At 42.5% G+C, this 14,088-nt stretch overlaps 1 protein-coding gene across 5 annotated transcripts; it reads left to right on the top strand.

The window, feature by feature from the left end:
- Nucleotides 1–53: 53 nt before the first annotated feature.
- Nucleotides 54–12,433, top strand: ttc12 (tetratricopeptide repeat domain 12). Of its 5 annotated transcripts, none has more exons than XR_003889943.1 (22): nucleotides 54–223; nucleotides 490–644; nucleotides 809–830; nucleotides 1,739–1,816; nucleotides 1,899–2,020; nucleotides 2,354–2,413; nucleotides 3,369–3,440; nucleotides 3,687–3,747; nucleotides 3,929–4,114; nucleotides 6,134–6,203; nucleotides 6,664–6,752; nucleotides 7,215–7,383; nucleotides 7,619–7,714; nucleotides 8,136–8,199; nucleotides 8,286–8,420; nucleotides 8,504–8,596; nucleotides 8,743–8,811; nucleotides 9,814–9,915; nucleotides 10,072–10,171; nucleotides 10,330–10,558; nucleotides 10,682–10,831; nucleotides 11,675–12,433. XR_003889943.1 is itself a non-coding variant. In XM_029843437.1 (22 exons), exons 1-21 carry the CDS (start codon nucleotides 172–174, stop codon nucleotides 10,779–10,781), a joined length of 2,055 nt encoding a protein of 684 aa, XP_029699297.1. In that variant the 5' UTR covers nucleotides 54–171; the 3' UTR covers nucleotides 10,782–10,816; nucleotides 11,675–12,433. The 5 variants fall into 5 exon arrangements, 4 of the variants coding, with proteins under 4 accessions (XP_029699297.1, XP_029699294.1, XP_029699293.1 ...); XM_029843437.1 differs by having other exon boundaries at nucleotides 1,899–1,951; nucleotides 10,682–10,816; XM_029843434.1 differs by having other exon boundaries at nucleotides 10,682–10,786.
- Nucleotides 12,434–14,088: the final 1,655 nt, after the last annotated feature.

Here is a 14,088-nt window from a genome sequence, read left to right as displayed (position 1 = left end):
GATTTTTCCCCCTGCGGCCATGAAGGCATCACGGACTCGCGGCACCACCGTAACCATAGTAACTGAACGCCGAGACCTGAGGATAAAAAAAACTTACTGTATGCAAAAAGTTCAAAAATAACTTATTATCTTAATAAATAATCAACCCAGGCTTAAAAGAGTGACAGCGCAATGGCGAATCTTGAAGACTTTGATGAGTTTTTGGACAAAGTTGACAAAATAAGTGAGTAATACCTGGGAACAATGTATGGATCGGTAATAAGCTAGTTAGCTAGTTGTAGGAAAAGCTAGTAAGCTACAAGTTAAAATATCTAGCAATGGGAAGGAAACGTAAATTCACATTGTATGGATATCAAATCCATACAATCTACAATAAATATAAAATATATAAACATATCTCTTAATATACACGAACTGTAATACATACAGCATTTATGATGCAACAAGCTAACCTTACTACCATTTCCGTGTCTTGCTGTTTCTATTCAGGTGAGCTCGTTAAAGATCTAAATTCCTCCGATGAAGTTACTCAGCAAAATGCATTAAAGGCAGCTAATGGCTACATTGCTGTATCGGATGAACACTGCGGGACAAAAGTCGACACGACCAGAATCAACACAAACCCACCGGCCTCTGCTTGTCAGGTAAATACCTGCGCACAAAGTCACCCTGTGCAACACAAATCCATGTTTCTGTATGTCTTGTTTCTGTATGTCTGCCTCCCACCTGTCTCACCCCACCAACAAATTCATGTGCTGTAATGGTATTCTTGCCATGGAAGGTTCACCCTCTTTATTTACATTCACAGACTCTGCAGAGTGATAATCCCGGTGAGTAGCCCATGTAAACTTATTTACACTGAATTTAAACATTGTTAAAAGCAGAAATATTGATTGTGCTCATTGCACAGCATCTCTGAGCTGACATACAAACACAAAGCTAATCATAACGACAAACTATATTTGGGTTTTTCGTTTAAGAAAATGGTGTATTATCATAAATCTTCCCATCACATTTGTCTAATAAATGGTGTATTTGTGCATTTACAAAATCAGTTAGTGTCTTAACAGCTGGTGTGAATTTTAACTTGCTTCTTGATTTTTCACAGATGAAAGTGTCTGAGAAAAATTACTCATCAGAGAACATTAGTGCTGTTGTTATCCAATTCTTGCTCAGACTTCTGTCAAACCACAACTACTAATCATGCCTCAACAAAAAAATGGATTAAAAAAAACAATCAAAGCCATGAGAGTGGAAAAAAATACATAATAATTTAATTAACGGAAGGACTTTGCATGTAACTTAGGCCTTACTAATTTCACAGCTCTAAAACACTTCCCAGATAAACCCTGGAGGCTGATCAGAAGATGATCAAGCAGCATAAAATGTTAACATGAAAAATTTAATTGCTGGATTTTTGTCTGAGAACCGTTAGAATTTGAAAATAAAGGAGATCATTTCTTACTAATATGGAAAAAAGCTTGTGCCTTTAGTTGATGATATGGGGCTTGAGAACTTAAGTTAAGACTGGTACACATGGAAATAGCAGCTTCTGCTGAGACAACACAATTAATCTGGAAACAGAACCACATCTGTATAAAAGCAGAATTATTTCACATGGCATGATTTAAAACTAGATTTTGGCTCCAGCACTGCCTGAAAACACACGTACTCCTTGTAATGGGTGCTATCAGAGCCCATCTGTCAATCACTCACGAAAAAGCTGTTTTTTTCCCAGCTGATTTCTTTAAGGTTATGGAAAAAGATGCTGAAATCAGGCGAGTAAGGAGGCTTGAACAGGAGAAAAAGGCAACTGGTTTGTGATTTTCTGTTTCTGATGCATGATTACAGCATGTTTTCCATTCTTTCAACATCGCGTTCTGTTTGTTTCACTGCAGCCCTGAAAGACAGGGGGAATGAAGCTTATGCAAAAGAAGACTATGAAACTGCGGTGAAGTATTACACAGACGGTTTAACTGAACTGAGGGACATGCAGCCCTTGTACACCAATCGGGCACAAGTGAATTTTCTTTTTTTAAACATTTCATTAAAAAACAAATCAAACTAAATTCCCTAATCAAGCGTTAAACTGCTATGAATCCTTATATATACTGTTCGTGTGTATAGGCTTTGATAAAGAAACGGTTGATTACAGCCTGAAATTAAAACTTAATTATGATAAAGAAGATGTGAAATAACGGCATCTGACTAATTGGCATCTTGTATTCTATTGCATATTTATAAAAAACCTGTCACCTTGCCACTTGTGGCGTTATTGAACTTGAGGCCACATTAGTTGTTTGCACTGTTTTGATTTCCAATAATCAGCTGTCTAATGTTCTTATCTAATTAGGCTTTCATCAAGCTGGGAAAGTACCAGGAGGCCATCAGGGACTGTGAATGGGCCCTGGAGGTAAGCCACAGCTACCTTCATTTACAGCTACTTTTACTATTCTGTCAATTGTCTGTCGGCTCAACTAGTTTAATGGAAAAACGCTAAGAAAAAAAGTTCATTATTGGCTAAATTGATCCATGTACAGAGGACAGAAACGAGTGTTCATGTGCAGAGGAATTCATCCCGTTGTGATCATTAGATTACCACATATTGACAATGTACAAGGCTAAATCTGTATGTAGATGACGGCGCTTCACCTACACTGCTCAGGCTTTACTGAATTACCGCTGACGCGGGAGGATTTGAATGAGTTTGATGACTGGGTCAGAACATCCCCGAGATGCTGGTCTTGTGGGTCTACAGGACCTTGTATCTATCAAAACAGGACCAAAGAATGTAGTGAACTGGCAGCAGGGTTATGGGTGACTGAGGGTGGTGGTGTAACGCTTGGGGCAACATTCTGCTGGGAAACCTTGGGTCCTGCCACCAGCATGGATGATAGTTTGACATGTACCTCAGCCCCGTTGCAGACCCTGTTTAGCTCTTGATGGCTGTGACTTCTTACAGCAGGATAATGAGTCCTTCCATAAAGCACAAATGGTCCCGGAATGTTTCGAGGAGCACAAAAACAAGTTTTAGTTGTTGATATGGCCTCCAAATTCCCCCAGATCTCAGTCCAAACAAGCATCTGCGGGATTTGCTGGACAAACAGGTCTGATCCTCGGAGGCTTCTCCTTGTGACTCGCTGGTCTTAAAGGCTGTGCTGCAGACATCTCAGTGTCGGATACCACAGCACAGCTTCAGGGGCCTGGAGAGGACCGCGCCTGCATGGGTCAGGGCTGTTTTAGAAGCAGAACAGCGGTTCTGGACTGGAGTGTGTCTCTTTTTACACGGCACATTTTGCTACTGCCGTGCTGTCATTGCCGAAAGAATAAAATGTTGAATTATCGCAACATTATTTTCTGTCCCTCAGTGTAATGAAGGCTGTATTAAGGCATACCTACACATGGGAAAAGCATATTTGGCTCTGAAGAAATATAATGAGGTGAGTATAATTACCTCCTATTACATGCAGTCACGCTGTATTCACAAATTGCTCTTTTAAATTAGTAGCTGTCCTTGGTGTTTACACTACAGTAACGTGGGGTTCAATTATGATGTGCGGGCATCTTACATATAAGTCACCCTTGACCGACAGACATTTTGTCCATGAATAGCTTGGAAAACGTTATAGGGAGCATTATAGCTCAGATAACCTGACGGGGAAAGAGTCGATGTTTTATTTTTTCAGTCCAGGATGTGCTTCGAAAAGATTCTGCAAATTAAACCTGGGAAAGAGAACTTGATAAAAGGTAGAAGACTTTTTTTGTTCTTGTGATATAGTTGATTTATTTGTGATGATTCACTGTTTTTTTAAAGACCAGCCAATATCTTTAATCCTCACTTGTCATCTTTTAATCCGTCCACATATAATCCATTTTTTCATAGACCAGAATGTGTCTGATCCCCCCTCTTTACTCTCCACTGTCCCAGAACACCTGAACCAGGTAGATTTGGAGGAAAGACAGAATCAAGAGCTGAGTGCGGTGCAGGAGTTGTCCAGAGGAGCTGCCGAAGCCGCGAGGATCCCTCTGCTGCTGGACAAGCTGTCAGCGCCTGGCCAGGAGCCCTTTTATTACTGTGGAGGATTTACAATTCTGGCTGAAGCCGTTACAAACAGTGAGTCTCCTTCTGTGTCTGTTGGACTGCTCTAATCCCCCCCCCACCCCGATTCAATTCACTGTTCCATCCATGACATTCATGCCATTCACAAAAATCAACTCTTAAATTGAACACCGAATCAGAGCCAGGGGAGCCTCACCCCAGAAAGCCTGACTGGCTTTAGTGAGACTCTGAAGACATCTGTGATTTCAGGAATAACAACAAAAACTCCTAGCAAAGAAAAACAAAAGACAGTTTGTCATTTGCCAGGAGAATGCCACAAAACTAGTGGGGTATTTTTACAGCTCCTACTACAGTTTTCCATTAGGCTGTTATCTTGTATGGTGTCTCTGCCTCGGTCTGACTGACTCTCTTAGGGATGCGAGCGCTAAACATTTCTCTTTTTGTTCAGTGAAAGCGGGGGAAGATGTTTTGCCATCCATCACTGATTTTTTTTTTATATGCCTCATATAATGACGCAATAAACAATTTCCAAATATAGTCCATCAAGATGAAGTGAAGAGGCCCACTGGAGCTCCAGCCGAGGAGTCTTTTCAATTTAATCTATTACTGAAGAACGAGCCATCCATCAATTTCACTGCTAAATACTGTTTATTACCATCAGGATCACAGGGGGCTGCAGGAGTCTGTCCCAGTTGGAGTTCACTCTAGGCAGAACACACACCATTCCCTCACACTCACACCTAGGGCCACTTTTAAGTGTCCTCTTAAGCCAATGTGCATGGAGCCCATTCGTACACGAGGAACCTCCCCATAGACAGGTCCTGTGTCGCCTGCAGCGCGGAGTCATTTCATCAGATCAAATCGAGCAAGTTATCTGCCATCATAGCAAATCTGAGGCAGAGTAAATCCTCTGATCCCGTTAGGATTTAATCACAAACATCTGTCAGGAGATGGAAGCCGGGCGCCGAACTGCTGAGTGGACTGTTGTGCACCTGCATTCCCAGCTGAGTAGTAAACACTCAATAATACAAATTAGTTTAGCGGTATGTAGAGCGGACAGTCGTCGAGGCGATGCCGGTGGTGACATCAGACGCTATTAAGCCTTCAGGGGGTGTCTCAGGTACAGTTTATTAAACCGCCAGAGATACCAAGTGTTCATTCCACAGGCTCAACCACCTCCCAGTGAGCTCGAAACATCACATTTAGAGGAGTGAATAACAGAATCTGTCCATCGGTTTTGTAGATTTATGACATCTGTTCCCAAGTTCCTGCAGGTGGAGGTTCTGGAACGTGACAGGAGTTAGTGATGCTTATATATATTTCAGGGCAAATGTGAGCCATGGGTGGGGTCTGTCAAGAATACCAATATTTCTGCAAAAATGAGCTTTGGTTAAATAAAATGAATTTTCCCATTTTTCACAGATACAGAGAAGGGGGAACCAGCGGGTGGTACCCTAAATGTTTCTGACCCACAGAGTGACTTTGAAACTACTGACTGTTTTTAACAAATTCACAAAGAAAAGGTGTTTTTTTTCCCCCTTTGATAGGAGCTTTAGTAAATTTAGTAATCAAGGTCAATGGCCCTAACTAGATGTCAGATGAATCACAGGCTCAGGGCATCCACTGTTAAAAAGACCCCAATCCTTGTGTTATGATCCGTTTTTCTTTTCCCCCGTATTCATTGCAACATTGGCACCAAAAAAATCTGAAGAGTTTAATCCCTTTTTTTTATCTTTATTCAGTTGAATAACACTTTAAGGGCAAATGACAGAAGGCCGATCTTGCTGCACCATTCAGCTGAAAAGGGCAAACATTACATAACTCACAATTGAAAGCATCTCAGCAGGACATTACGAGTCCAAAGCCACTCTTTCGATATCTCCAACTACACTAATAATGGGCCCCTTCTCACGGCACCTCAACCACCAATCCACCATATATTATTTATCCTTTCTTCTTTTGCCCTTGACTGTAAGCGGGTGAATAATGAAAGCCAAAGTGAAAGACAGAGGTGGAGCGTCTCTCTGGAACCCGGTGGTGATGTCGAATCTTCTTTCTCTTCCCTGCTAACAGGTACCAGCCAGACCCTTTTCAGGCTGAACAATGGTTTTGGTATCATCATCAGCAATGACGTGGTGAGGAGGTAAGGATACCAGAGGGAGTGGTAGCTGTCGGCACTCTGCAGGGCTTTGACAGATGAACCGAGAGAGAGGACCATGCAGACAATCATAGGCCAAAGTGCTGAGATCATGCTCTGCTTTCCGCTCTTCCTCTCTCTGATAGCTTGAACGAACAATAGGGCTAAGGTTCTATTTTTCGCCTTAGGTAAGGTGTAAATAATAAGAATCAGAACAGTGAGACCAGCATCAATTGTATTACCACATGCAACACAGAAAAGTGCAAATAACTGAGATAAGTAACATTTTACAGCAAGGATGAATTATTCTAATCATCAACTATAAGCTGATAGTGAAGTAAAAGATGGCGGGACATGATTGCTTTTTGTGGCAGGTTATTTAAAGTTTAAATGAATTTGATTCAGCTCGATGATCTGAGTGTTTCAATGCATTCGCTGAAGGTGCTGCATTGGGTTCTTTTTACAGATGCCTCTTGCCGAAAACAAAAGCCCCAGACAGCCAAGAACTATGTTTGTCTGTCCTGAAATTATGGAAAGTGGCTTGTCGTGGAAACGGTAAAAGTATTTTTTTTTTACATCATCATTATTTTGATGAGAGATTGACAACAGTGGGCTTGGTAATCTTCTCTTTTTGTGTCATTTTAACAGCTAGAGTCATAGTCAGATATTTTGTCCCTTTCAAAATCAAGTAATACAGGAAGAAAACTCTGACTAATGTTTTAACGGCACCATCCTTGACTCAGATAAAGTTTTACATATGCAGCTGAGCAGGAAGATCAAAACTTTGAAATGAAAAGGATCCTGTCAGGCACAATGCAATCTAATAATAAATGAGGAGGTTGAGAGTAAGATTACCTGTGATTAGATAATGTCTAGCACTTTTCCCATTTGAATACTGTACATACATTCCACCGAACCGAATCCATACTCGGTCGTTTCTCAGTCCTTGGGAACAGCAGGACGCTGTGTCCTTCGAGCTCATTCTTCGCGCATCTGTTTGTTTCCATTTGATTTCAGCTGAAAACCTGAAGATTTTGATGGAAAGCCCGGTCAGCAAGCGGTCTATTGTTGAGCTGCTAACATCAGACAATCCTGCAGTGCAGCAAGGATGCCTGGCGCTGTTGTGTTTGTACACACAGACGCCATATGGAAGACGACTGGCCACCGACAACCTAAATGTGCACATGTGAGCACTTTTACTCTATTGATCAGACAAAAAGAATGTGCTTGAGTCAAAATATTTCCAATTAAAATGGAATTAGAAGCTCTCTAGTAACATCTGCTTGATGAATATCCAACATATTGCTGCAAAGTTATCGTTAAAATTGTTGCAGCAATTTTTTTTTTTGAGTTTCTGTCCTTTAATCCTCTCTCTCGCTCTCGCTCTCTTTTTCTGTCTTTTCCTTGAATTGGCTGTGAAGCTTAACGAAGAACCTCATGTGGTCCATCACAATGCAGCAGCAGCAGCGGGAGGAAGCAGCAGTCACCGTTTTGGAGAACTTTGCTGCAGAAAACAAGTAAAACAAGGAGCTCAACAGAACACCAGCCTCAAATAATTATTAATATATTACTGTTGAAGGTTTTTAACAATCTGCCATCATATCAGATGGACTCCACTGAAAAACACGAATGTGATATCTTCAATTATTCATGTGCGCCATCCAAGTGTTAGTGTCCCTTGAAGGGAAAAAGGCTCTCCACTGGTCTCCCTCCTTGATGCCTCATGAAAACAGGCATGAAAAGGCAACACAGACTCTCCAACTCGGCTGGAAAGAGGTATCAAGCAGGGAAACAGGGAGATCGATTTTCTTCGTCTAAAGGACAAATACGGGGATCTTTTTTCACAGACATAATGGATCCATGTCCAAGGCCACAAATCTCAAATCACACAGCAACTTTTGGGGATTTTCTTTCCTAAATGTTTAACATTTCTGACAGGTTTTTCATTCAGCTGAGAGACGTGTTGGCAGATGCCGTCATTGTTCCATTTACATCAATACTGGTAAATACATGCCGGACGTTTCATTTGTTTGCTGCCATTCTGCCTGTGTCGTGACAGATGTGCACATTTCCTCTTATTCCTTTCAGAGAACTGTCAGCAAGTACGATCAGCACGTTCTCGTCTCGCTCACGTCGGCCGTCGGTTGTCTAACCCGAGATGACGTCATCCGCTGCAGCTTCGCTCACAATGCAGACTGCTGGATGGCCTTGGTGGACGTTGTTGTCAGTGAGACTGGAGCGTAGCTGTTGTTGAAGGTTTAGCTGTTTTTGTGTTTCATTTACGGCTGAATCGACTGTCATTCCAGAGCAACTGCAGAGCCTGCGAATACAAAGAGGTCCTTTATGCTTTGCTCGGTTTTATCATGAATTTGTCAGCAGTCGCTTCTCCAGCGATCCAGGTAAGATAACAGTGTTTTATTTGCCCAGCGAAGAGTCAGTTATCCAAATAAACACACGAGTATGCAGCATAGAAGACATATTAAAAGCTGATGGAGAACTAAATGTTGCAGATAGTAAGGTGAACACCTGTCCTTGTCTGTTTCAGGAGCATGCTGCTGCCCTGTGTATTTGCTGTGTGGACCTACTGAAGGATAATAATGGGGACATTGTGACTGTGGGTGAACCTTCATTTAGCACTTTAGCAGTGTCCATTTAAAAATATCTTATTATCTAATATCTAATATCTATTTTCTAATTCCCAGTCATGGTTTTCTTTGGTTTTTCCCTTTGTATGGATCCAATAAATCCACTATAGTAGACATTTGTCATGAATAACAGGACTCTTCTAAGGCCTCGGCTAGTCCCAAGTCTTCAGAGGAATCTGTTAATTGTCATTAGATTTGATTAAAGCTCCAGTTCCAGGTGCTTCTGCCTCTATAATGACTCTTGCAGCCCTTCTGTGCTTCTGCGACTGCCCACAGAGGCCCAAATTTCCGACCATCTGTCCCTCACATTCAAAGCTCACCCTCACGTTTGAGACTTTTCTTGCCCTATTGCTGCTCTGATCCCTCTGACCCCTTTCCTTTTCATATTTATGGGTTATATTACATAAATGATCATAACGATCGGCACCCCCACCGTGTGATCCCTTCTCTCTGACCACATTGCGCTCAAGAGAACTAATTTAAGGTCCAACTTTGACTCCCAAGTACATATAAAATAATTTTGCATTGAATTGAGGCTTTTATTTTAAAAATACCCAAAACAATTAATAACAGCGAACCAAAACAAAAACAAGCACCGTGTAGAGAGTCTGGGGACAAAATAAAATATTTTTGGGGCAGATGAAAATGAACAAAACAGACAAAGCATATGGGGGTAATCATTGGAGGTAATCACAAGGGGGTGGAGCTCAGGATAAAATTGGCATTAATCACTTTGTTGCCACCAGGGAGCCGGAAAACTGCAAAACAAAGTTATGCACTTTCATTTGGATAGCTGTTTACAGTAAACAGTCTGCTTACTTGTTTACAGATGAGGCAGAGCTGTCCCTTCCCCAAAGTCTCCATCAGTTATATATATTTAATGAGTTTGGACAGACATTGGTGTAAACAGCAGGTGGTAACAACGGTCCTATTTTCTTATTCTAATGCCAGTTTGCTGGTTTGTCTCCTAGAGAGCCGCGGGGGTGCTGAGCACGGTGCTCCCTCAGTCCTCCGAGGCTGTTCACCGCGCTCTTCAGCAGAACGTGGTGGGTATAATGCACCGGCTGCTGAAGGTATGTACACACAGGCAAAATGTTTGCATCCTACTCAACATTGTTTTTTTTCACCCCCCCTGCAATCGTCAAATATTGACATGATTAAACAGATTTTCAGTATTTGCCATCGCTGTTTAATCTAAACGCGTTGTTATTCCGCATCTGTCTGTCCAGAGAAACGAGCCCAGGATTACTAAGTACGCCATTCAGACTCTGGCGGTGTGCACTGCCGCCAGTCGCCAGGCACGGGAGGAGCTGCTGAGGTCTGATAAAAGTAAGGAATGATTGACACTCCCCTGATCTTTGAATGTGTGAGCATTTGACCTAAATGCAAATGATGTGTTTATAGGCTTCACACAGCAGATGGATGAACGACTGGTGTGCTTCATGGGACTTCCCTCTGATAAATTTTGACGCTTTGTTGTCGTACAGAACTGTCTGATTTACGTCACTTGCTGGGCTCCAGCTGCGACGAGACGGTGTCGGGAAATGCAGCCCTGTGCTTTGCCCACTGCCTCGAGTTAGAGGGAATTGCCAGCAACCTGCTGGGCACTGATATTGTGCTGCTGCTACTCCGGCACGCAGCAGCGGACGCTACCAACACAGACGTGCAGAAAAATGCGGCCATTGCTCTTGGGAAGCTGTGCCGCTCTGAGCCCAGGTGCCTCGCTTACCTCGCTCCGCTGATTGCATCTACACTTTTAATATCCTCAAGAATGGATTCGCCCAGGATTTCAGATATATTGTGTTTACAGTAGTTTAATGCTGTTTTAATGCTTTCCAGGCACGCGGACAAGCTCAGAGAGATGAACGGCCTGCAGATCCTCCACTCCTGTATGAAGCTCATCTCGTCCACAGAAGCGCCCGAGAAGCGTGGACAATAAAGACAGTGTGTCTGTGTAGATTCTCAATCATCCAGGTCATTGTATCCAAGGTAGTGTTCTATGTCAACTGGACTGGGTTGCTAATGATCTGGGTGGTCACCTGAGAGTCGTAAGCAGGGCCACCCAGATCATTAGCATGCAGATGGTCCACAGGGGCTATATTTTCAAGCTCTCTCCACAGCGATTTCAGAACTGAAGAAGCCTTCTGGATAGAAGGCGAAACATCTTCAAGAGAAGAAACCCAGTCCAGTTGACAAAGAAAACTACCTTGAATAAGGACAGTGAGTTTGACGCAATGTGTCCAACGTGAAATTTCATTTTGTATCACCTGTGTCTCAATCTCACAGCCCTCAGTGCAGAGAGGTGGTTAAAAGTAAGAGTGAATCGTCACGAAAAAGAGCGTGAATCATCCACACGACTAAGAGTTGGATCATTTGAGTGAATTTTCCAAGGCCAAAATTAGCGCTGTGGAACGGCACAGATCTCCTATTATGTGACAAAGTTCATGTCTGGATGATGATGGATCAATGATTGTGGCTGAGGAGCAATTTAGCAATTTTCCTAGTTTTTGCGAGGGAGGGTGTCGCACGATAGTTTCACACGCCATCACACTTTTATTTCATTATGTTATTACATTGTAATGTGAACAAGGCCTTGCTGTGGGTGAATGGCTGACAGGGCTGTTATTACAGCTAACTGCTGCTGGCTGCACCAGTGCTGCGTAATGGCTGCTCCACACTGAGCAGGGTCCTTGCCTGAAATTAACCGTGAACTTTCCTCGCGTGCCGGGTCTGCGTGTCTCTCACAGGCCTCATTTTGAGCGAAAATAGAAGCTTCACAAATTCATTTATTGAACACGACTGCTCTTGTGTTGTGTTTTTGTCTCTCATCAGATGCATTTCCCGCCCAATTAGTCGACGCCGACCTTGCGCTCTCATTGGACAGAGTCCAGGCTGCCACCCATGGCGCATCGTGGCTGAGAGGATCGTCTGTCAGGCGTTGATCCACAGTGAAAAGATGTTCAAAGTTGCTTTCAGAGAGAACTTTCTGGAATCTATGAAACTGTCATGAAAGGTCATCTGACCTCCTGTCACATGATGTTTACCAGGCTAGCTCAGACAGCGATGCCTTCACTGAGACACTGGGACCTTCATGTCAAGGACACAGCCTTCTCCCCTTAAGACATTTATAGCTCTGTTCTTTGTCCATTTTTCCCTTCCCAAGTTTTCGAGAATTCCTGGCAAGTTACTAACTTGTGTGGGTGTGTGCCTCAGACTTGCCTCAGCACTACTAATTTAAGCAGTTGATGGATGAACATCATCACGTTGGCAACCTGCTGGGATGATTATACGCTCACTATATTGAATCATCTGTCGGAAATTTGTCTGACATCCACCAAAACAACTGTTCAGAACTCTTTTGATCTTGTGTTGCTGACCTGTGGAGCCAGAAATAGTCAGTGTGACATTTAATTTATGTAAAACTGAAGTGCAGTGCTCCGCTCTGAAGGATGACATCTGCTTTCAGACAGTCTCAAGATATTTTAGAATTGCCTTTTTCCTTGTTTAGATAGATAGATAGATAGATAGATAGATAGATAGATAGATAGATAGATAGATAGATAGATAGATAGATAGATAGATAGATAGATAGATAGATAGATAGATAGATAGATAGATAGCTTTTAATGTATTAAAGAAAATTTAAAAATACCACAGTAAATGAAGGCGTGCTGATTTGTGATACATTTTTTTTAGTCATAAAGGGATTTGAGTGGCAGTTTTTGCCTGTGTAGCAACTGCAGTCGAGGGGAGAAAAAAGAACATTCTCAAGGTTACAACACAGACAATCAAAAGGCACAACTGTCACTAAAGGTCTGCTTTGAAAAAAGGGAAACAGAATTGGCCACGGCTTTGTTGCAATACCTGCAGATAATTGACTGCGACACGCCTTTCCTTCCCTGACACCACATCAGCGGCTCCCTACAAAACAACACAGCGGATAGAGAGCGATTGGTTCCCTGAAAATGGTCGAAAGGCTCCGTAGCAAACTGTGATGATGACCCTTCTGAGCCGAGGACTCTTAGTAAATCAGGAATCCCAGTGATCCTAGCAGGAAAGCGTGCTGATCACCCCTGATTTCATCACAGGAAAGCATTAGAGACATGGATACTTGTATCCGGCTGATGGGGGGGTGTTCCAAACATCTGCTCGAGTGATTAATATCTTTCCTCGATGTGTAAGTGCAATAAAAAGTGAGGAAGAAACTCTAAAAGTCAAGCCGAGGAAGAGCTCAGTGTGATCTCTGCCAGATGTAATCCATCTTCCAAAATGATGCGTCAGAAGAGCGTGACAAACTTGTGTTTGACTGGGCTGTGAAGAAATCGAAGACCAGAGTCCACAGAGACATCTGTGCTGCCGCTGTGCTGTCAAATTACGTTTAATCAGGCCGTGCCGGTACAGAGGCCTGCCTCCTGCTTTAAATCTCAGCCCTTTTCCAACTTCCTAGCTAGTTGATGCTATGTTGATATTCCACCAACGTAAGAAAGGAGCAGCAACGGACAGTCCTGAGCAGAACACTTCCACTCTGCCCAGAATATACAAAATGCATCCTCTGCAGTCCTCTGTTTCACCCCAGGAGCTGCAGGCAATTAAAACTTTCCTTTCCCTCCCTGACAAAAGTACCTTGGAAGGATGTAGGATTTTTTTAGGATTTCCTGGAATTCCCAAGAGGCGGAGCTGAGTATTGACCAGTGCTCACACCTGCGGCTCACACCTGAGTTCCTCGGACTTTTAAGCATATTTATTGAGAGAAATAGCTAATAAGCTAGTCACCACTGGACCACTCCCAATCCATCTGATTTGAACAAGTTCTCAGAAAACAGATTACTAGAAATAATTTAGCCAGGTAAATAAATTCCTTGTAATAAAGGTTCGTGGAATTGTGGAAAAGGGATAAATGTTTCATCAAAAATACATGATGTGAAGAAAAATAGCACGGAGAAAAAACACGGTCAGTATATAAATCAGACCAAGGTAAAACTGTAGAAGTTTCACATGAACAACAGTAGAAAATATACTATGAAATGATTTATCCAGTACAGAAAAATAGGCCTCCCACAGCTTCTTACCAAATAGGCTATTTATTCCAAACAGCCTTTGAGTGTGTGAGTGGGATGTTGTAACTTACAACCACGTCTGCATTTAAAACACCCCCAGTCTTGCTCAAATGTCAACAAACCCAAAACTCCAAACAGCCAAATTGACTCTTGCCCAATGTTCCTCATCCACTTCAGCATCTGTAAATG

Source organism: Takifugu rubripes, chromosome 11 (genome assembly GCF_901000725.2).
Source record: "Takifugu rubripes chromosome 11, fTakRub1.2, whole genome shotgun sequence".
In the NCBI taxonomy this organism is placed as follows: Eukaryota; Metazoa; Chordata; class Actinopteri; order Tetraodontiformes; family Tetraodontidae; genus Takifugu; species Takifugu rubripes.
This window is presented reverse-complemented; position numbering and strand designations above follow the sequence as displayed.

Bases quoted from the DNA above. Each gene is read 5' to 3' on its own strand.
- ttc12 (XM_029843434.1), top strand. From the start codon at position 172: ATGGCGAATCTTGAAGACTTTGATGAGTTTTTGGACAAAGTTGACAAA. The intron at 3,748-3,928 runs GTAGAAGACTTT...CCACTGTCCCAG, and splicing joins GAAAGAGAACTTGATAAAAG to AACACCTGAACCAGGTAGAT. The intron at 4,115-6,133 runs GTGAGTCTCCTT...CCCTGCTAACAG, and splicing joins GGCTGAAGCCGTTACAAACA to GTACCAGCCAGACCCTTTTC.